Source organism: Aotus nancymaae, unplaced genomic scaffold (assembly GCF_030222135.1).
Source record: "Aotus nancymaae isolate 86718 unplaced genomic scaffold, 86718_ANA_hifiasm-v0.15.2.pri h1tg000041l, whole genome shotgun sequence".
Classification (NCBI taxonomy): Eukaryota; Metazoa; Chordata; class Mammalia; order Primates; family Aotidae; genus Aotus; species Aotus nancymaae.
In genome coordinates this window covers 4,162,871-4,185,725 of record NW_026988455.1, presented here as the reverse complement: position 1 = coordinate 4,185,725, position 22,855 = coordinate 4,162,871, and the positions used below count along the sequence as shown (strand labels likewise).

Below are 22,855 nucleotides of genomic sequence, written 5' to 3'. Positions count from 1 at the left end.
ATTTTTCCATTATATGAATAAACTACAATATATTCTGTTGATCAGAACTTGGGTTATTTCCAGTTTGAAGCTATTCTAAGCAACACTCTTAAGAAAATTCTCACGCTTTTCTTTAGGTACACATAGGCACACGTTTCTGTTGGATATACAGATGCTTCTTGACTCGTAATGGAGTTACATCTTAATAAACCTGTAGTGAATTAAAAATGCATACACCTAACCTAACGAATATCATAGAGTGTTTTAGCCTACTCTAAATGGGCTAACAATACTTAACATTCACCTACAGCTGGGTATAATCATCTAACACAAAGCCTATTTTATAATAAAGTGTTGAGTGTCTTGTAATTTGTGGAATGCTATACATGTGACAAAACTGCAATCATTTGGCACCATCATAAAGTTGAGAGATCACTTAGTGGAACCTTCTTAAGTTGAGGACTGTTTGTGTATCTAGGAGTGGAATTACTGGGTCCTGGAGTATACAGATCTTCAACTTGAGTAGATTTGCAAATGGTTTTCCAAAGTGGCTATACCATGTTATACCAGTTTACATTCTAACCAGCAGTGTTTAAGAGTTCTCTTACTCCACATCTTTTGTGTATATATATACACACACAGACACACACACACAAATATGTGCATATATATATATGGAAAGAGGGATTGAGCATGTTTTCCTATGCTTCTTGCTCATATTTTCCTGCAAAAATACTGTTCGAGTCTTGCCTTTTTTCTGCTGGATTGTTCATTTTTTCTAATATACAAGATTTCTTTTTATATTCAAAATACAAAAACTTTATGGGCTATGTGAGGTGCAGTTTTTCTCTTTTTTTTTAATTTTATCTTTTTATATTGACAAGTTAAAATTGTATATATTGTATACAGTATGTTTTTGAAATGCGTATACATTGTAGAAAGGCCAAACCGGGCTAATTACCATATGCGTTACCTCACAAATCTATTGTTTTGTTGTTAGAACACTTCAAATCTACTCTCTTAGCAGTTTTCAAGAACATGATACATTGTAATTAACTGTCATCACTGTCTTTTACAGTTGATCTCTTTAACTTTTTTCTCCTACCTGAATGAAATTTTGTGTCCTTTGACCAACATTTTCCCCACCACGCCCTGCTCACTGCCTAGATGCATTCATTCACTGTGGTTTACACAGTTGTAATATTCTGATTGTATAATTGATTTGTTAGAATAACTTTTAAAAGATATGCTTTCCCTTATTTAGTATTGGTTTCCCAGTTCATATAGCTTACCATGTGGCAGAATAAATACTACATTCTTTCCTTTTAAATACCACTTTAAAAAAAATTAGTTAGTTCGTTTTTATTCTCCAATACTGGTGTGCTTTCTTTTTTAAAAATGTTATTGAACAATAGAGTTAAACGTATGTGTTTCTGTCCGCTACAATTATTATCCTTTCTAAATCTCAAATAATATTAACTTGCCAAGAGGCTCTTCATATTGGCTTTTCAGTAAGTCTGGTAGTCTTTGAGGCTCATGTTGTATATTTCCTGCCCTGGCCCAGGAATCAGCCATTTTCTAGAGCCCCCTTGTTTCTTCTAGTGTAAAATGATACTTCGAGAATACAATCTGGGCACTACGGATGTTCCTGGGTTGATCATTGTTTCTGAGAATAATTCAGTGAAGTCTTTTGTTGATTTTTTAAATTGGCTTTTATTTTTATTAAGCCATAAAGTTAATTTATATAGTCTGAATACAACTCTATTATGTATCGTTTTCTTCCAGTTTGTGATGTATTTTTAAATTTTTTAAATAGTGTGTCTCAACAGAATTTTAATGATGTAATTTATCAAAAATTTTTGTGGTTAGTGATTTCATGTGTTCTAGCACAAAAATATTTGCCTATCCCAAGTGATTCTCAACAGGGTCAGTTTTACTCCTTCATGACCCGCCTCCAGCCCACCTATCCCTAGGACTTTGGCAATGAGACATTTTTGGTTGTTGCAACTGGTGGAATGCTACTAGTGTCTACTGCTTAGAGGCCACAGATGCTGCTAAACATACTAAATGCATGCGATGTCCCCCACAACAAGCAGTTATCCAACTGAAAGTGTCAAGGGTGCTTGCATTGAGAAACTGTAATCTCAAGGGCTTACAGTTTTAACTTTTACATGTAAATAAGTCTGTGTTGATTTCAAGTTGATTTTTGTCTAAGATGTAAGGTAAGGATCAAAGTTCATTTTTTTCTTAGGAATATCTAGTTCTAGCATAGTCATTTTCAACTGAGAGTAACTTTGCCTCCTAATGGACATTTGGCAATGTGTAGAGAGATGTCTGGTTGTTACAGCTTGGTCGGTGTACTTATGGCATCTAGTGGGTAGAGCCAGAGGTGCTAGTAAATATCCTACAATGTACTGGACAGCCTCACGCGTCAAAGAATTATGTGGTTCAAAATATCAGTAACGCCAATGTTGAGAAACTCTGTGTTAGCACAGAGTTTGATTGAGAAGACTTTTTTTCATTACTGAATTACTTTCCTACCGTCATGTGGATCCATTTTTGACTCTATTTTGTTCTATTTATCTGTCTGTCTTGATGCCAAAACCATATGGACTTGATAACTGTAATTTTATACTCTCGAGATCATGGGTTCTTTACATTCTTGTGTAAGTTTTGCAATCAGCTTGTCCATTTCTACAAAAATCTAGGTGGGATTAAAACAGTGTTCCGCTAGATTGCTTTTCTATCTTGTAAAAATAAAATCTGATAATCTCTTTTAATTAGAGTTTATGTCCATTATGATGACCATATATATTGATTTGTGCTTTCTGTTTTACTTTTTCTTTGCTATTTTTGTTTTTTACTCCTTTTGAGGGGATTGATGTGTTTCCTCTTTTCCCCCTCTCTTTTGGTTTGGAATTTGCATGTTTACTTTCTGTTCTCTTAGTGGTTACTTTTGAATTTTTACAGTGAATACTTTCACTATTCAATATCAACTAGTCTCCCAAACAGTATAGAAATCATAGGGCATTTTGACTCTCATTACATTCCTCTTGACGTGTATGCTATTTTTGTTATAACGCTGTTTCTTTTTTAAACATACCCACATTGTTATTTTATGTTTGTTTTGGTTTATCTACAGGTTTGCCAAATTTTGGCCCACCGTTTCTTCTTCTCAAATCTACATTCTGAGATTATTTCATTCTTCTTGAAATCCTGTGTATTCTAGATGTGCCTTTGGTGAAGGTCTCTTGATGGTGAACAATCTTCATTTTTGTTTATTTGGAAATCTTTTATCTATCTTGTTCTCATTTTAGTAAGTTATTTTATTTCATACACAATTCAAAGTTGGCAGTTAACTTTTTTCCACAACATTTAAAGATACAATTCTGCCTTTTCATGTTATTGTTGAAAAATGTGTTGTCTAATTGTCATTTCTTTTAGAGCTTTTGTCTTTCCTCACTAACTGTACTTTAATTTTGGTGTTTTAGAGTTTCATAAAAATATGTTTTTTAATAAAATCCTGCTGGCTGACTGTGTTTATTGTGTCTGTAGCCTTTATCAGTTCTGGAACATTCTCAGCCATTTTCAATGATTGCTTCTCCTTCATGTTCTCATTTCTCTTCCTTAGGATTTCTAAATTTTTCCTATGCTAAACCTCAGTCTGTCCTCCATTTCTCTCTTTTTAAAATTGTGGTGAAGTATACGTAATAAAATTTAGCATTTTCACCATTTAAATGTATAGTTCAATGACGTTAAATACATTTACATTGTTGTGCCACTGTCGCCACCATCCATCTCCAGAACTTTTTGTCTTCCTAAATTGAAACTGAGTACCCGTTCAACAGTAGCTCCCTGTTCCATCTTCCCCCCAGTTCCTGGCAACCACATTCTGTTTCTGTCTGTATGAATTTCACTACTCTAGGTCCCCCTTATAAGTGAAAACATACAGTATCTGTCTTTAAGTAGAAACATACGGTATCTGTCTTTTTGTGACTGGCTTATTTCGTTTACCATAATGATGTCCTCAAGATTTGTCCAAGTAGCATGTGTCCAAGTAGTATCCCATTGTGTATATATATTACATTTTGTTCATCTGTTCATCCATTGATGAAAACACTGTAGTTGCTTCCACCTTTTGGCTGTTGTGAATAGTGCTGTTATAAACATAAGTATACATATATCTGTTCAAATCCATGCATAAATGTAGAAGTCTTATGTTTGGCTCCCCACCTGATCTTAGAACTGGTTGAGGAATTTGCCCCCAAGTCCGCTCACCTTTCATAGTTTTTCTTACAGTTCACTGCTCTAGTTTCTCCTCTTTGTGTTTGAGGCTATCGATTGATTGTTCTTGCACCTTTTCCTTGCTTTTCACCAAACCCAGAAATATTTTTCCTTTCTGGCCCAAAATAAAATTTAGGGAGCATAGTCATTTTCACCTGTTTTTATAATTATAGATCTGTATTGTATAAATGCATGTGCCTTTGGTATATTTAATTCTCAAGATATTTTGAGTATTAGACAGTAATAGCATTCAGTGGATGAATGATGGGGAACAGCCTAAACCTTTAACCTCTGGTGTTCAGTTACTTTTCAAAGAAAAATAAATTATTAGTGTAAAACATTTTTGTACTACATAAGCTAAGTAATTATCCTTTAGTTAATTGAATACCTACCAATTGCAAAATACTTTTGATAATTGTGTAATGTATCAGAGTACAGGTATAAAACTGTCTTAGATTTTCCTTTGATTCTCTTGTTGTAGTTAGTGAATTAAGTGAAATTCAGTTGAAAACACTGTAACATCCTCACAGTTATACCAGGAATGATGTGACAATGAATGTCTAACCAGAATAGTCTCTATTTCCTGTAGTTCTTATGTATTACCTTCCTTTACGTATTCAAGTTCTTGTAATAATTACCATAGGAAGGGAATGTTAGAAGTGAAAGTTAACTAATAGTACAAATAAGGAGCAAAGATATTTTGTAGGTATGAGTTTGCAGTAGACTCAGAAATTTAAAAATGTTTCCATATTAGTCCACATCTGCGTTAGTTGCAAATGATACTGTGAATTAAATATCAAGGTCTGCCTTGAAAAGCATAAATGGAGAGAGAAAATGTGAAAGATAGCAGCGAGTGGGAGTGGGGATTAGAAAAGGGGAGAGGGGTTCTGAAACTGTAGATGAAAAGATACACTGGAGTAAAGTTACTGATTTGTAACTTGACACATTTTACAAACATGTTAAGGGAGAGGGGATATAGATATGATAAAGCTAGTATATAAAGACGCTGAGAGCTTTTTTGACCTAAAATACGTTCTGAGACACTAAGATAAAGTTCATTGACAGAAGAAAAAATATGTATCTTAGAAGATAATGTATCTGTGTATTTTAATCATAAACAGCTCTCCCTACCTTCAACAGCTAAGCATCTCTGAATTGTTTCTATATTATCACAAGTGGCACATACTCTTCTCACAAGAAGCTGTGAATTTTATTTTTTTATTGATTACATTTCCTGATGTGATTAATATTTTGAAAACAGTTTGGAGAAAATAATAAGCACTCCATCATTTGGATTAGTTATAACATTTGTCATTTGATTTTTTTAGGTTATAGATTAGAGTGACCCGTAAGATAACTACTTCATTAATTCATTGTGCTTGGGAATGTTTTTAGAGTGTGCTACTTAATTTGTAATTATTCATATAACTACTTTTATTGCAGTAAAGCATGTTGAAATTTTCATGTGCCTTTAACAGTTCTTAAATAGCGTGGAAAATATGTCTTCTCTATTTTTAAATTTTAATGAGACTGCTAATTTTAGTATTATTAAATATTGGTATTTTAAGTATCTGGGTTAAAAATGAATTATGAAAACAATATACAGTGTATGTAATCTTAGAAGCTTGATTAATGAAATCAGGCTACTTTTTACAATGAACAATTAGATAGTCACACGTAACTAAAAATTTCCTTTTTGCATTATTAGAGAAATACAGTACAAATGAAGTTTTCTTAATTTCTCTTTCCCAGAAAATTTTAAGAGCTTGCATTGAACAAGTGAAAAAGTATCCAGAATTCTATACTCTCCATGAGGTCACCAGCTTAATGGGATTTTTCCCATTCAGAGTAGAGATGGGATTAAAGTTAGAAAAAACTCTTCTTGCATTGGTAAGGTTTATTATCTGAAGATATAAGCTTTTTTTTGGTCTGAAATATCATATGTGTGTATGTCTGTTTTTTTTTTTTTTTTTTTTTTTTTTTTAAGACAGAATCTAGCTCTTGTCTCCTGGAGTACAATGGTATGATTTCAGCTAACTGCAACTTCAGCCTCCCAGGTTCAAGTGATTCTCCTGCCTCAGCCTCCTGAGTAGCTGGGATTACAGGCACTCACCTCCATGCCCGGCTAATTTTTGTATTTTTAGTAGAAATGAGGATTTTACCATGTTGTCCAGGCTGGTCTTGAACTCCTGACCTCAGGTGATCCGCCTGCCTCAGCTTCCCAAAGTGCTGGGATTACAGGAGTGAGCAACTGTGCCCAGCTCACGTATATTTTACATAGATAAGTAATTATTAGATAACTTTTTAAATATGTAATACAAATCTGTGTCCCTTTATTTTTATTTTATGGATACAAATACTTGATATTTTTAATAATTCCACTACTAACTTTGTTCCTTGATACTCTTTTCTTATCACTCATCTGAATGCCCCTGAATACAAGCAGGAAGCCCCCTTTTTTAATGGGCTTTTATTCACAAACATATTAGAAATAAGTGTGTGGAGAGGGTATTTTGGAGTTTCTGTTGTCCCCTGTTATGATTTTTATCTCCTAAAAGAAGAGGATGCACTTTAAAGTCACTGGAAAAATTCTACGAAACTGTCCTGGCATGGTGACTCACGGACAGAACCAGCACTTTGGGAGGCCAAGGCAGGCAGATCACTTGAAGTCAGGTGTTTGAGACCAACCTGGCCAACATGGCAAAACCCCGTTTCTACTAAAAATACAACAATTAGCTGGGTGTGCTGGCACACGCCTGTTATCCCAGCTATTCGGGAGGCTGAGGTGAGAGGATTGCTTGAACCTAAGAGGCAGAGGTTATAGTGATCTGCGATCACACCACTGCACTCCAGCCTATGTGACAGAGCAAGTCTTAGTCTCCAAAACAAAACCAAACAAAAAACACTGGTAGTGGTTGTCAAGCAAAAACATGAATATCTTGGCATAAAGTTTCTAAATCTGATGTTTACATTTAGTAGAATGATAAATTTCATATGATGAAAGATACTTTTCTTAGAAAAAATACATCAGGATTTTTGCAAGGAAAATTTACAAATTAATCATTTGTAAAATGATTAATTATTTTCATATTTAGGGCAGTGTAAAATATGTGAAAACAGTATTTCCCTCAATGCCTATGAAGTTGCAGCTCTCAAAAGATGATATAGCTGCCATTGAAACACCGGAACGAACAGCTGAAGCTATGCATTATGTAAGTACCAAAGCAACATTGGATCTTCCTAAATGATCTTTTATATCTCACAAAATACATCTAACCTAATTGTCCTAAAGTACCCTTTCTTCATCTTTTACTTTATTAAAGAAAGTTTCAGTAAGCATAACCAAGTAACAAATTACTTGTTGTTTTTCAGGATATTAGTAAAGATCCAAATGCAGAGAAGCTTGTTTCAAGATACCACCCTCAGATAGCTATAACTAGTCAATCCTTATTTACCTTATTAAATAATCATGGACCGACATACAAGGAACAGTGGGAAATTCCAGTGTTTATTCAAGTAATACCTGTTGCAGGTTTGTGATTTACTATGTCAAATACTGCTTTCAAAAAAAAGAGGTTGGACGGCATGTTCTCACTCACAAATGGAAGTTGAACAGTGAGAACACATGATCACAGGGAGGGAAACAACACACATGGGAGCCTGTTGCGGGGTCGGAGCAAGGGGAGGGAGAGCATTAGGATGAATACCTAATACATGCAGGGCTTAAAACCTAGATGACGGGTTAATAGATGCAGTAAACCACCATGACACATGTACACCTATGTAACAAACCTGCACATTCTGCACGTGTATCCCAGAACGTGAAGTAAAATTAAAAAAAAAAGGGTTAGAACTGTTTGATTTCAGCTGTGTAAATATAGGGGGTCATTTATCAGGTATCAAAATACTGATCTAAGGAGGATATAAGTTTGACACATACTCAGTAAAACTTTTTCATGTATAAAGTTACTGTAGGCTCAGCACTACTAAATGAATTAATTAGATCTATAACACCTATAGTCATTGTTTAAGGGTGAGAGTAAGAGACAAAGTGATGACTTAGGGTGGCCAAGAAATTCATGAAATGGTCAGGTTTTTCTTTCACTGAAATGAAAGGAATGTATTTCTTCAGTAGACAACCTCAAATGGGTGAGTTTCCATGACTTACTAACTTGTCTATTATTGGAATTTGGAATTACAGTAAATCTGTAAATATAAGCAATAATTTTGTCTGTCTTTTGACAACAGAATTAATATTTGCATATTAATTCCTGTATTCAAAAAATTATTTTCCCTACTGTTTTGATTCATATTTTATTTTTAAATATCTTTCAGAATTATTATTATTATATGTCACAGCATAAATATAGTAAATGAAAGACTATGTCTAATGAAACAAAACTACAAATTAGAATTAAATGTAATATATACTCTGTGGTAAATATTTCATCACTTTTTGCAAGTTCCTGTAAGAGCTGAGTAATGATGACAGTAAGAATGTAACAGTAAAAAACATTGTTAGAAAGATGTTTTTCTCCTGCCAGTTGAATTTTCTTGCCCTTAGATTTGGAAAGGACTTTAATATCTTCTAATCTAAGGGTAGCAAATATATGGGACATATGCTGCCATTCTTCTGGTGTCTCTTTGGTGATCCTAATGTTATACATCCTGTTTTTTAAAAAATATATCACTATTAGATACTAATTACCTCTTTTCTTTGGTTTTAAGGTTCAAAACCAGTTAAAGTAATATATATTAATTCACCACTTCCCCAGAAGAAAATGACTATGAGAGAGAGAAATCATATCTTTCATGAAGTTCCGTTAAAATTTATGATGTCCAAAAACACATCTGTTCCAGTTTCTGCAGTCTTTATGGACAAACCTGAAGAGTTTATAGCTGAAATGGATGTATGTAATGCTTTTTTTTTCCTTAGGGGAATGTACTTGTTTATCCTTTTGAAGCATAAAGTTTTACTGCAAATCCCTAAACCGAGTAGCTAAAAATGCAGGCTTTAGATTCCACCTTAAATTGAATTTCAAGTCTAGCTAGATTTTAGGCAACTAACTTAACCTCCCTCAGCCTCAGTTTTCTCTTCTCATACATGAAAGGTAGTAATACCTACTTGACAAGGTTATTATGAGGGTTAAGTTTGATATTTTATGTTAAAGGCTGAGCACAGTTTTTAGTAATGTATGTAGTGAACACTCAGTGATGGTGGTGAATATGAGGTTTTGTTTCATTGGTGTCATTCGTATTCAGGAATTTTATTTTTTTGAGTTGGAGCCTCTTTGTCGCCCAGGCTGGAGTGCAGTGGTTGGATCTCTGCTCACTGCAACCTCTGCCTCCTGGGTTCAAGTGATGCTCCTGCCTAAGACTCCTGAGTAGCTGAGATTATAGGTGTGCACCACCACACCCAGCTAACTTTTTGTATTTTTAGTAGAGGCCGGATTTTGCCATGTTGGCCAGGCTGGTCTCAAACTCCTGACCTCAGGTTATCCACCCGCCTCAGCCACACAAAGCACTGGGATTAAGGGGATAAGCCACTGCACCCAACCCATATCCAAGAGTTTTTAAGTGTGAAAAGGAACATTAATTTGATTGGTACAGAAGGTATTTGACCAGATTGCTAATCTTCAGTATACTTAGTAGCTATGTGACCTTGAGTAGATTACATAATATCTCTGTCTCTAGTTTGCTTATCTGTAAAATGGGCGTCATGATACTACCTAACTCAAAGGATTGTTTAGGTTTAAATGAATTCATACATGTAAAACATTTAGAGTAACACTTGGCACTCTGTAAATATTAGCTTATATTATTCTGTGTTTTAAAGTATTTTTTCCATGATTTTTAAATACATTGTTTATAGAAAACTTGATTCATTCATTCCATAAGTTTTTATTGAGCAGATACTATTCCATGTAGGGAAGAAGCAGCAGTGAATAAAAACAAAACCTGTTTTCTCTCAGAGCTTACATTAGTGTCTGAGGGCCCAGATACAGGAAAAAAGCAGGTAATGGTAAATGCTGTGGAGAAAAATAAGAGTAGGTTAAGGGGAAATAGAGAGATGGGTGGGGAAGGGGTCATTTTATATTCATGATCAAGAAGGCTTTTCTGAGTATAGAAAATGTGAACAGAGACTTGAGTAAAATGAGAAAGCAAACAAAAATTTTAAAATATAAAAATATTTTTCTTATACTTAAGAGCTCATATAATTTTAAGGATATTAGCCTTTTGTTTTTTATATGTATGTTTTTCTCTTTGCCATTTGCCTTTTAATATTTTTATGATATAGATATCATAAGGCACTTTTAACTTATGTTTTCTTTTTATACATTTTACTTTTAAAAATCTGCCTAAAACTTATATTGAGGTGAATGTCAGGCAGTAACAAGTGGCTGTAAAGAAATATGAGATAGGTTAAAAGGGATAAAAATTGACAATGACTTCTTTCAGTAATGGGTAAGCCAGGTAATTTGGACCCTCCTTTTATTGATGACAACTAAAAAAGCTGGACAAATGTTAAAATGTCTTTCTTAAAAGCATCAAAAAGGTAACAAGATAGTGAGGAATTGTAGGGATGAGATATTGAAGAGACAGGAATCCCATAAGGTAAACCTGTTACTTAGAGTCATTTTTGCGTTGGATTGTATTTGCCAGTTCTGAAGAGGTAAGTAAGACAATGAACTGTGCTTTTGGCAGCATCACAGTACTGAGGGATAAAAACAATCAGTTTTCCACTGAGGGCCTGGACCCCAAAGGTGTTGCACCTCAGGAGTCGGGGTGAACCAGAAGTAAAACAGCTTTCTCTGAGATTGTAGCCTGAGTTTTCAGGCCCTGACTTTAGAGTAAAATGCTTTTTCTGGATTGCCAGTGTCTCCAAACACCTAGCAAAAGCAAGTGAAAATAATCCTTAGAGGAAGATAATGCATTTTTTAACTTCAAATTATTATACTTCTTAATGTCTATTAGTTTAATTTTTGTTGCTTAGTATTCTGTAATTATTTTGATTTCTGTAGTCCAACAGTTTGGAATGTTTTTAAATTTCCAAGTGCTTGAGTCTATTGTTTGTTTAAATTTTTTAAATGATCTCTGATTTTAGTTCTGAACATAGAGTAAGACTTGATCAGATTCTGCTTTGGTCTGTATTGAAATTTTCTTTGTATGTTAGAGTCCATTTTTTGAAATGCCCTTTGGATTCTTGGGAAGAGAAAAAGTTTATCTTTGTAGTCTATTTATATATTTATTTTCAATCTTTTAAATATATTCACATTTTTTAATATTATTTATACCTTCTGTATTCCTTTTTATTTTTTACTTAGAGATAGTATATCATTGACCAAGTATAATTGTGTTTCTGTCAAATTTTTCTTTTATTTTTCAGTTTGACTGTGTATTTTGATGTCATTACTTGACATGTCACAATTCATGACCATTATCTATTTATCATGGATTTTCTCTGTTTTTAAACTAGCATTTCTCCCTTTTCTATCTAAGACTTTTTGCCTTGAATTCTTCTTTGTCCAACACATTCTTCCTCTTTTTGTATCTTGATGACATCTCTTGTTGTTTTGTTTTTAACCTTTTTGTGTAGGAATGCCTCATGTAAGCAGCATATAGTTTAATTTTTCTTTTTTACCAAATTTCATAGTCTTTTAGTAGGAATTACCATTCACTAGCTACCTTTCATGGAGAGGCTACTTATTAAGTGCCAGGCACAATGCCAAGAGATTTTCTATATATAATTTCTCATTTAATCTTTAGAACAAATCCAAGAAGATGCCCCTGCTTTACCTGTTTTAGAGATGAGTCAGTTGAGGTTCAGAGAGGTTAAGTAACTCAGATGAGTTACTTTCTTACTTACTACCTGATGACCGTTAGAATCTTTCTCTTAAATCCTGAACTGTAAGGCTAGTGGATGTACATAACCAATTACCAAATTCCAAGTGCTCTGTCAAATCGAAGAGAGATCTTCTGGTGCTTGTCTCCTTGTGGAGGGGAAAGTGTATTCCTGAGTAAGTTAAAACTGTGTGTAGTTTTTCCATTACCAAAACAGTACATGAAAAATAACGTTTATGACTTCATGTCTCAGAATACAGCAAATCATCTTGTGTCCATTTCTGCCCCATCTTCGTTGCTGACCGTTGTTTTCCCTGAGTAGTTGTGGAAAGAAAGTGACTGGTTGATATTAAGGGTGCACCAAAAGCTGGTAACACTTCTCTGGCCGCGTTAGAAAGCAGCATCCTCACAGTGGCAGAGGGACTTTCCTCCTTGTCAGCTAAGACCAAGTGTCTCTGCAAAGAGTCTACAGAGTAGACATAAATGAAAATCTGCCTCCTTGTTTGGCCCTACATTTCTTCTTTGTGGTCTTCTCCATTTTTTGACTAGTTGAAATTCCTCTTGAAATGTGGTAGTTTGTAAATATTTCATTTCCTGTGCTATTACAACTTGGCAAATTTGCCTGTTACCACAAACCTTTTTTTTTTTGAGATGGAGTCTTGCCCTTTGGCCTGAGCTGGAATGCAGTGGCACGGTCTCAGCTCACTGCAGCTTCTGCCTCCCGGCTTCAAGTGATTCTCCTGCCTCAGCCTCCCGAGCAGTTGGGATTACAGGCGCCTGCCACCATGCCTGGCTAATTTTTTTGTATTTTTAGTAGAGATGCAGTTTCACCATGTTCGCCAGGCTGGTCTTGAACTCCTGACCTTGTGATTCGCCTGCCTCAGCCTCCCAAAGTGTTGGGATTACAGGCGTGGCCACTGTGCCAGGCATCACAAACATTTCAGTGGGAAGGTAAGATTAAATAATTGGTAGTAGGTTGTTGTCATCTTAAGCAAGAATCTTTTACAACCATTAGACTTTTCTTTCTCCTTTAAAAACATGAAGTATGTATGAGAGGGATAGGGATATTAAGAGATAGGTAGCTTGGCTTGAAATTTTTACTAATACTTTACCAATTTATTTACTTAAGATCTCCTGTGAAGTCAATGAGTGCCGAAAAATTGAGACTCTTGAAAATTCGTATCTGGATTTTGATGATGATGTAACAGAACTTGAAACTTTTGGAGTAACCACCACTAAAGCGTCAAAGTCACCAAATCCAGCAAGTACTTCCACAGTACCTAACATAACAGATGCTCCTACAGCCCCCAAAGCAGGAACTACACCTGTGGCCCCAAGTGCACCAGACATTTCTGCTAATTCTAAAAGTTTATCTCAGATTCTGATAGAACAGTTGCAAAAGGAGAAACAGCTTGTCACTGGTGTGGATGGTGGCCCTGAAGAGTGCAAAAATAAAGATGATCAGGGATTTGAATCATGTGGTGAAAAGGTATCAAATTCTGAGAAGTCTTTGATGCAAGATAGTGACTTGAAAACATCTGATGCCTTACAGTTTGAAAATTCTCAGGAAATTGAAACTTCTAATAAAAATGATATGACTGTAGATACGGTACATGCTGATGATGAAAGACCCAGTGTTCTGGAAAACCTAGATACCTCAAAGGAAAAAACAGTTAGATCTGAAGCAGCTAAAGCTGAAGATACAGATCTCTGCAGCAGTGATACAGATGAGGAGTGTTTAATCATTGATACAGAGTGTAAAAATAATAGTGATGGAAAGACAGCTGTTGTGGGTTCTAAATTAAGTTCTAAACCAGCTAGTCCAAAGTCTTCCTCAGGACTGGCTTCTGTAGGAAACCAGACAAATACTGCTTGTAGTCCTGAAGAGTCATGTGTTTTAAAAAAACCTATCAAACGAGTATATAAAAAATTTGATCCAGTTGGAGAGATTTTAAAAATGCAGGATGAGCTCTTAAAGCCAATTTCCAGAAAAGTACCTGAATTGCCCTTAATGAATTTAGAAAATTCTAAACAGCCTTCTGTTTCTGAGCAATTGTCTGTTCCTTCAGACACCTCTAGTTGGCCGAAACCTGGATGGCCTTCTGCATTTCAGAAGCCAAAAGGACGTAAGTAAATATTTACAAAGAGCTTACACTGTTTTACTTGTTCTTTTTTCTTAGTTATTTTTTCCCTCATTCTTTTACTTTGTTATAACCTGTTTTGTAATTGTCACACAGTCATTGATATTTCATTTTTTCAATCTATTGATCAGTATTTCCACTTCCAAAATGTCCTCTCTATTATGTTCACAAAAGTGTATGGGCCTTGTAACTTGTGTTTATCTAACATGAACAATGACTGCTAAGCTATAGGTAATACAGTTTGTCAAACTGATGAAGGGTAAGTGCATCCAGAATAATCATAAATATTTGATTGATTTAAAATTTATTTATACTTGTTGCTGGACTGCAGTTTTATGAAATCTGTTCCTCAGCTCTGCCTGGTTAGGAATAACATTACTTTTTAAACTCTTTTTTTTTTTTTTTCTCATGGTGTGGTGTCTCATGAATTTATACTTTGCCTAGAGTTAGTGAAGGTTAAAAGGAGAAGAACCTTAAAGCATGGATTTCAGCTCTTACTGCAGTTCCAGTAAGAGTAAACAGAAATGGCAATAAGTGTGAGGGTCCATTAGGCAGAAAAGTAGATATTTAAAGATGATAGAAGTTTAAAAATAGTTAACTGAATTGTTGTATCCTTGATTATAATGGGTAAAGAGATAATGTATTTTAAAAATGAGAAACATTATTTTTAAAGGATTACCGTATGAACTTCAGGACTATGTTGAAGATACGTCGGAATACCTAGCTCCTCAGGAGGGAAATTTTGTTTATAAGTTATTTAGCCTGCAAGACCTGTTGTTACTCGTGCGCTGCAGTGTCCAGAGGATAGAGACAAGACCACGTTCTAAAAAACGGAAGAAAATAAGAAGAGTAAGTTGTTATTTGCAGAGTTAGATTGTGACTACATAAATAATCAACAAATATTTAACATGCCATTACTATAAAGTTTAAAATGTTGAGCACTCATAGTATCTTCAGGTTGAGTTTTTGTTTTTGTTTTTTTACTAAAATGCTGAGATCAAGTTAAGTGTTTGTATAAAGTAGCCATAAATGCCAGTAACATTCATGCATGAAATATACAGATTGAGCAGCTCCAATCCAAAATCCAGAATGCTCCAAAGTTCGAAAGCTTTTGAGCTCCAGTATGATACCACAAGTGGAAAATTCCACACATGACCTCATATAATGAATGGGTCACAGTCCAAACTCCAGTCAAAATTTTGTTTCATGCATAAAATTATTTAATATATTGTATAAGATTACCCTCAGGCTATATGCATATGGTGTATGGGAAACATAAATGAAATTTGTGTTTAGACTTGAGTCCTGTCCCCAAGATACCTCAGTTTGTATATGTAAATATTTCAAAATCCAGAAAAAAATCCAAAATCTGAAACGCTTCTGGTCCCAACCATTGTAAATAAGGGATACTCCGCCTGTATAAACCTTATTAAAAAACTGCATCATTGTATATTACATCTAGAGTGGCACATATGTTCCTGTTTTCTCTGGGAATTTGGATTTTCTTTATTACATGGGAGCTCGAGCTCTTTTCTCTCCTTCTTTGGGGCTCTTTTTGGCCTACTTTAGAAGTCCAAGTAGAACTTTTGAAAGATGGCATTTCACACACATTTAAGGTCTTTCCAGGATTGTTAGAAGACCAAGACTCTTCCTTTCTTTTTCTCCCTCTTGTTTCTTTGGGGTTTGATGTAAGTATTTCTCTCAGGAAAAAAAATACATTGCTGCAATTTGAGTAATTGTTTCTTTCAATAATTTTCTACATTTGAAATTCTCTCTCAAATTTGTTTGCATTTATTTTGTGTACATCACTACTGAATTCTGGTAAATAGAATCTTCTGTGTTATAATTGAGTATGTAATATTAAAATGTGTTTCCTTTAATTTTTCTTGAGGGTTTTTTCTGTTGTATATATTTTTCATAGTATACATTTAAAAAAAAAAAGGTTTTGATGTCTCTGTCTCTTGTTATCTAACCCATTGCCTAATAAGAATCATCACTGACAACTTTGAAATCAGTATGTTTTGAGATAGGGATCAGGTGAATCCAGACTAGTGATGTTCTAGTATTGGTCCTTGTGGAATACTTCCTGACTGCTGTATCATTTTAAAGAATAATTGGATTTCAAAAAGTATCCAACCTTTTCACAATGCTAATAACAGCAGTGTGAAGGTTTGACTACTGTGGCAAACTCTAAGACTAACTCATCCAGATCCAGGATGTACACTTTGTCCACTCAAATCCAGTAGACTCAGTGGACCTAGCTGCTTGATAACATTTTTTTGTTTTGTTAAATAGAAGGAAGATTACACATAAATTATTAAATTCCTAAATTATTAAACTTCTCATTCACATAATTTAATTTTTATCATTGATTCCAACTCAAGATTTTAGAAACGAAATGGTTTTGAATTAAAACCAACATGATACCACAGTGGAAAATTCCACACATGACCTCACATGATGGGTCACAGTCCAAACTCCAGTCAAAATTTTGTTTCATGATTTTATAAAGTTTATACAGGTGAAGTAGCCCTTATCTATAAATCCCGTATTTATAAACTAAAACCATTTTGTTTTAGTGCTCTTTACAAGAGAAACTCAAGGAATGCCAACATTTTGTAGTTTTAATTGTCTCCTAGATAAATGCTAACATCCTGTGAATTAAAAGATTTTACTTTATCTGCTAATTTTTCCTGCCTCATATATGTTAACTAATAAATTTAATAGCCCTAAGCTTGAACATCTGAATACATACAGTATTAGTCCTATAGATTATATTTTCAAGGATTTATTTCTTTAATTCTTCCTTGCTTTTTCTCTGATATATTTTAGAACTACCTTATTTCTTTCAACTTCCTACTCTGTGAACCCATACCACTTTGTATTTCTTTTTCAGCTTATAGCACTTAGAAATTGTTGATGGCCGATATCTCTTAAGTAAGAATAGCCTAGGGAAATTTTGGATACCAGTTTAATTCTTGAACAAGACAGCTTGGTAAGGACATTGTAATTCACTTGACTAAGGTGAAATTTATAAATTTCAAGACATAAAGGAGAAAATTCATTATCGAAATATATCAATAGTCACACCCTAAAGAATATCTGAATAGAAGCCTCATATTTCTGATTGTGTCAAACTCAATAAAATTTCAAAATTTTCAGTGAATGTTTATATTGCCCCGATATTATATGTAGTAGTTTAGTACATATGGTTAAAATCTCTAAGTAAAATGTATGCTCCTTGGAATCATGTCCTATTCATCTCTGTTTCTCCAAAATATTTTATCCTATGGAAACTCAATGAATAGGCACTGAGTAAATGAGGAAAATGGAGAGGGATTGATATTGTTGAGTAAGGGAACTTTAGGGATGTTGAGGCACCAGTTTGAAAATGTTGTAAATGGTGCTATTTAAACTAATTAGGTGAAAGTACATCCCCCATTAGTATTTCCTACCTAAAAACGAACTTGCTTAGATAGAGCTTTGAAATACTTGGAAGTCTCTTCAACCTCTGATATGCAAGAACCTCATCTCTTTGTTTTTTCTCGGTTCTTCAATTACTTTATTCTAGTTGAGATTTTAGTTTCCAGTGTCATTTACGTTTCCTCACCAAAACTTTGCTTAATAAGAGTTGCACTTGTTAAAGAAGAACTTAAAACATCAGCCAGTCTCAAATGATGGAATAAAATAAATAGGCTAGGCTCAGTGGCTCACACCTGTAATCCCAGCACTTTCAGAGACCGAGGCAGGTGGATCACCTGAGGTCAGGAGTTCGAGACCAGCCTGGCCAAGGAGGTGAAACTCCATCTCTACTAAAAAAAATACAAAACTTAGCCAGGCATGGTTGCACGCCAATAATCCCAGCTGCTCGGGAGACCGAGGCAGGAGAATCGCGTGAAGCTGGGAGGCGGAGCTTGCAGTGAGCTGAGATTGTGCCATTGCACTCCAGCCTGGGCAACAAGAGTGAAATTCCATCTCACAAAAGTAATAAAGAGGCTAATTTGGACCACAAGATAAAATGGAATCAGTGCTAAATTAAATACATGATTACAAAATCCATACCCGGGAACTTTGGATGATTTCATAATATGTATTATTATTTGTCTCAGTTAACCAAGTATCCTGAGTGCCTTATGTGAAAAATTGGAAGAGAACCAAGGAAAACTTTTACTTGGGGAGCCACTTATCAAGGGAAGAAAATAGTTAATTTTGTAGAATTAAAATTTTGATTTTCCTTAAATTTTTACTTCAATTTTGGGAGACTAAGGAAAGATGAAATGTTCAGGCCTCCTTTTCCCCCCACTTCCTGGAGATGGCAGTAGAATACGTATATAAATTAAAACTGGTTTTAGGACTTGGTTTTATAGATAGGGTAGTATTATCTAAGAATATCTCCCAAAGTATTTGCTTTTCAGAAATGATATTTATTTTTAAATTTTAAAAAATAAATGGAATTAACTGTTTCCCATTTCTGATCCAGAACTGTGATCCTTTTTCTCAGTCAACTTTTTTCTCAACTTCGCTATAAACTAGCTATGTGTCCTTGAGCAAATTTTATTCATTCTTTTTTCTGAAGAGACAAGAGTCTTGCTCTATTGCTCAGGAAGGAGTGCAGTAGCATGGTCATAGCTTACTGCCTCCTTGAACTTATGGGCTCAAATGATCCTCCCACCTCAGCCTCCTGAGTAGCTAGGATTATAGGCATGTGCCACCATGCCTAGCTAATTTTTTTTTTTAATTTGTTGTAGAGGCAGGGTTTTGCTATTTTGTCCAGGCTAGTCCTGAACTCCTAACCTTAAGTAATTTTCCCACAGCCTCCCAAAGTGCTAGGATTACAGGCCTGAGCCACTGCACCCAGTCTGAGCAAATTTCTTAACCTTCTGGGCCTTCATTTGTTTATCCCAACCTCCTATTTGCTCTAAAGTTATGAAGAGACTAAATCATATGCAGATAACCGTTTGCTAAAGAATTACACTGTAAAATGCTTTTAATGATAAAATTATCCTAATCACATTTAATTTTGTTTTAATTGAGAAGACACTAGAGGCCTAACTACTAAAAGTATGGTTCCTGGAACAATAGCTTGTTTGTAGTATAAAACCTTGGGCTTTACCCCAGATTCTACATTTTAACAAGATCACCAGATTTCTTACATGCATGTAGTTCAGAGGCAATCGTGTGAAACCACACTTACTGTTGATAACAAAAATAGTGGATTTGAATTGTTCTTACCACCACCATTGTGCCAAGCCCACTCTTTGCCACTTTGTGAAAATCAAGAATTAAGAAATACTGATGAAATATTTTTTAATCTATAAATGGTGACACCTTAGTATAATTTCAGAAATACTAATTAGCTTTATCAGTGCAAGTAAGTACTTAAATCATGTGTTTCTTTTTTTGACAAATGAAAATAGACTCCTGTTGAGAGTAGAGTTTTCTTTGAAGGTATGAGATAGCATAAGCACAGTGAACAACATGTATTTCTTTGCATATGCTCCCTTAGATTAGTAATAGGTACTGGTCTAAATTACTTATATAGTGTGCTGACCAGTGACCTTGGATGGATAATTTGTCAGATACTTCATGTCTGAAATAAAGTGTTTAAATGGAAGGTGATGAGAAACACAGGTGTTAATGTAGGCATTAGTGCCCATTTATTTGCAGACTGAAACAAGCTGCTCAGAGTATTTGAGTCTGAGACAATGTGACTCATGCTTTAAAGGAGCAAAAGATTTCTACCTTTTTTAACCTCTTGAAAATGACTATTATATAAAGAAGTCGGTGCTTCCCAGCATCTAGCTTTCAGCCTTTCGGCAACTATGTACGATAGGCTGTGTTGCAGGGATTCATTCAGGGAATGCTGTCATTCACATTCCCTGACAGAAATCAAATGTTGCCTGTGTGGGGAGGTGTGTTGATTTTGTTCAGAAATGGCTATAGTAGGGAGGTATCGCTTATCCATTCACCTTTTGCCACCAAACATTCTTCTGTCCATCAGGCTTGAACGTATCCATCTTACTGTCTGAATCCTTCTGTAATTAAAAGGATGAAATAAGATTACCTGAAAGCATTTTGAAAGTGCCAAAGCTGTGTAGGCAAATGTATTTACTATTAATAGTAAATTAGTGGAGCTTTGAAAACATATAATCTTGCATTGCAGCAATTTCCAGTTTATATACTGCCAAAAGTAGAGTATCAGGCTTGTTACGGAGTTGAAGCTCTGACTGAAAGTGAACTTTGTCGCTTATGGACTGAAAGTTTATTGCATTCCAACAGCTCATTCTATGTTGGTAAGTTATACAAAAGTCTATTCTCCTTTATAGTTTCCTTGTAATTACATACTTGTAAATTCAATTGTGAATACTTCTATTCTGTACTTTTTTACTTTAATTTTTATGTATGTATGTATTTATTTATTTTTAGACAGGGTCTCACTGTTGCCCAGGCTGGAGTGTAGTCATGTGATCATAGCTCGTTGTAACCTTGAACTCCTGGCCTCAAGTGATCTTCCCACCTCAGCCTTCCCATAGCTGGGGCTGCAGGCATGTGTTGCCATTCCCAGCTAATTATTTGTTTTTTTTCTTGAGATGGGGTCTCATGTTGCCTAGACTGGTCTTGAACTTCCGGCCTCAAGCAATCCTCCTGCCTTAGCCTCCAAAAGCTCTGGGATTACAGGGATGACCTACCGTGCTGACCTATTTTAAAAACACTTGTTTAATAGTATAATAAAAAATACACATTTGTTTCTAAAACAAACTTCTTTTCAGAGTACCATTTAATTGGTTATTTATTGATCTATAAGTTTATTTTGAAATTTTTGTATAATGACACTACTTTTAAAACCTCAAATATTTTGATGAAATGACTTTTCCTTTTTTTTGTTTTGTGAGGACGTGGGGATTAGGCTGGCGTTTAGTTTGCATTGGCTCAGTTCATGTACAGTTAACATCCTCACATAATAGATTACTTGCTAGTCGTTATTGGTATTATTTCCTCCACTGGAATGTCTAATATCAAACATCTCAGTGCATCCCATAAATCTCAATCCCTCCTGATCATCTCAAACTGCTCTAACTGCTCTTCCGCGTAGTCTTTTGCATCCTTTCGTCTCTCAATGCAGTCTTTTACTTCTCTATGACTTGTTACTTTGTACTTTATTGTTCTCTCTTAACACCTATCCCTTCTTCCTGTTAGACAATAAACAGCTTAAGGTCAGACTGTGATAAAATTCTGTATTGAGTCTAATAAAATTTTGTGTTATTATAGTGCTTAGCATGATTCCTTGTATGTAATAAATCCTGTGAGGGTGTTTTTCTTGCTTAAAGAAAGGTTATTCACTTAAAATTTTTTCCTGTTTTGGTTAATCAGTATTTTGTTTTCATGTTTTATGAGAGTATTAAATAGATAATTGATTTATTCTTTCTGCTTAACTCAAAAAAGGAAGTAGCTAAATGCACTGATTGGTAGTATACTGCCTCCCTCCTCCTCCTTCAACACATACTAGAAGTTTTTGTGGTAATTTTCATTCTGTAACCAGATTTCCCAGTGTTCCTCCAAAAGACCTCACACCAACAATCTCAACATTCACTACTTGAAAGCAGTTTGCCAGCTATTTCCATTTTAGGAAAGGACCAAGTGAAAACTTGTGAGTGAAATTTCGTTTAAAGTACTGACAGAGAATGCAGATTCATGACAAAAAAAATTTTGAGATTTGAGTTTTTTAAATGTACAGTTTAACATCAGCTATCTAGATTACTTCTTCTTATTTTAAAAAATCCTAAGTAATCATTGCCCTGTGTACTGATTTTTCTCTGTGAATCCTATCCACTTGTGAGCCTTTCATTTCAATGTACAGAGGTAATATTTTTGGTTTGCTTGGATTTTTTTTTTTTTTGGTATGGTTATGGGGGGATATGTTTTAAAATGCTATTTTAGAAGTGTCTGTGAGCTTTTGAATTTTTAAAAACGTTGTTATAATACCCTTTTAATTTAAGAAAGTTGTTGAGGAAAATCACTTGAAGGGCTTGTAAAAGTGGAGATTGGTGGCCCCCTACCCTGTAGTGTCTTGATTCACTAGGTCTGCATTGGGACCTGAGACTTTCTCAGGTGGTGCTGATGCTGCTTGTTTAGGGACTGCACTTGGAACCTCACTTCTATAGCTTATAGTCTCTTTTTCAAGTAGAGTAAACACACTTGTGATTTGTTTGTTTGCTTTGCTGTAAACATGTTCCCATCTTTCCCTAGTTGCAGTACTCTTTTCCCCATAAAAACTTTTAAGATTTACTCCTTTAAGACAGGTTCCCACGTAGTCTCATCACAACTTCTGTATCCACCCTCCAATCCTATAATATTGATGAGTTTTATATAGTTGACATACAGGCAGTCCTCATTTAGTACACAGTTTCAATAAGCAAAAGTTTTAATTACGACGTGTATTAACAGTGAGTCATTACATAAAGTATAAGCTTCATTGCTGGCCCTTCAGTCTACAAATCACAGTAAATAATAGGCACATCGTGATCAGGGACCAGTCATGTCACTTCTTTCAAAGTCTGTTTATAATTGGTTATTGTGTACCTGTTGAGCTCATGCACAGAAAGCAACGT

At 34.8% G+C, this 22,855-nt stretch overlaps 1 protein-coding gene across 4 annotated transcripts in view; it reads left to right on the top strand.

Annotated features, from left to right (window-relative positions):
- ICE2 (interactor of little elongation complex ELL subunit 2) overlaps positions 1-22,855 on the top strand; it is a 54,308-nt gene that overhangs the window by 16,115 nt on the left and 15,338 nt on the right. For all 4 annotated transcript variants that reach the window (XM_012443152.3, XM_064361364.1, XM_012443156.2 and 1 more), the window contains 7 exons: positions 6,016-6,153; positions 7,359-7,475; positions 7,636-7,795; positions 8,992-9,173; positions 13,235-14,231; positions 14,920-15,095; positions 20,410-20,539. In XM_012443152.3, the coding sequence (XP_012298575.2) occupies positions 6,016-6,153; positions 7,359-7,475; positions 7,636-7,795; positions 8,992-9,173; positions 13,235-14,231; positions 14,920-15,095; positions 20,410-20,539 (1,900 nt within the window). The remainder of the gene's footprint in view (positions 1-6,015; positions 6,154-7,358; positions 7,476-7,635; positions 7,796-8,991; positions 9,174-13,234; positions 14,232-14,919; positions 15,096-20,409; positions 20,540-22,855) is intronic.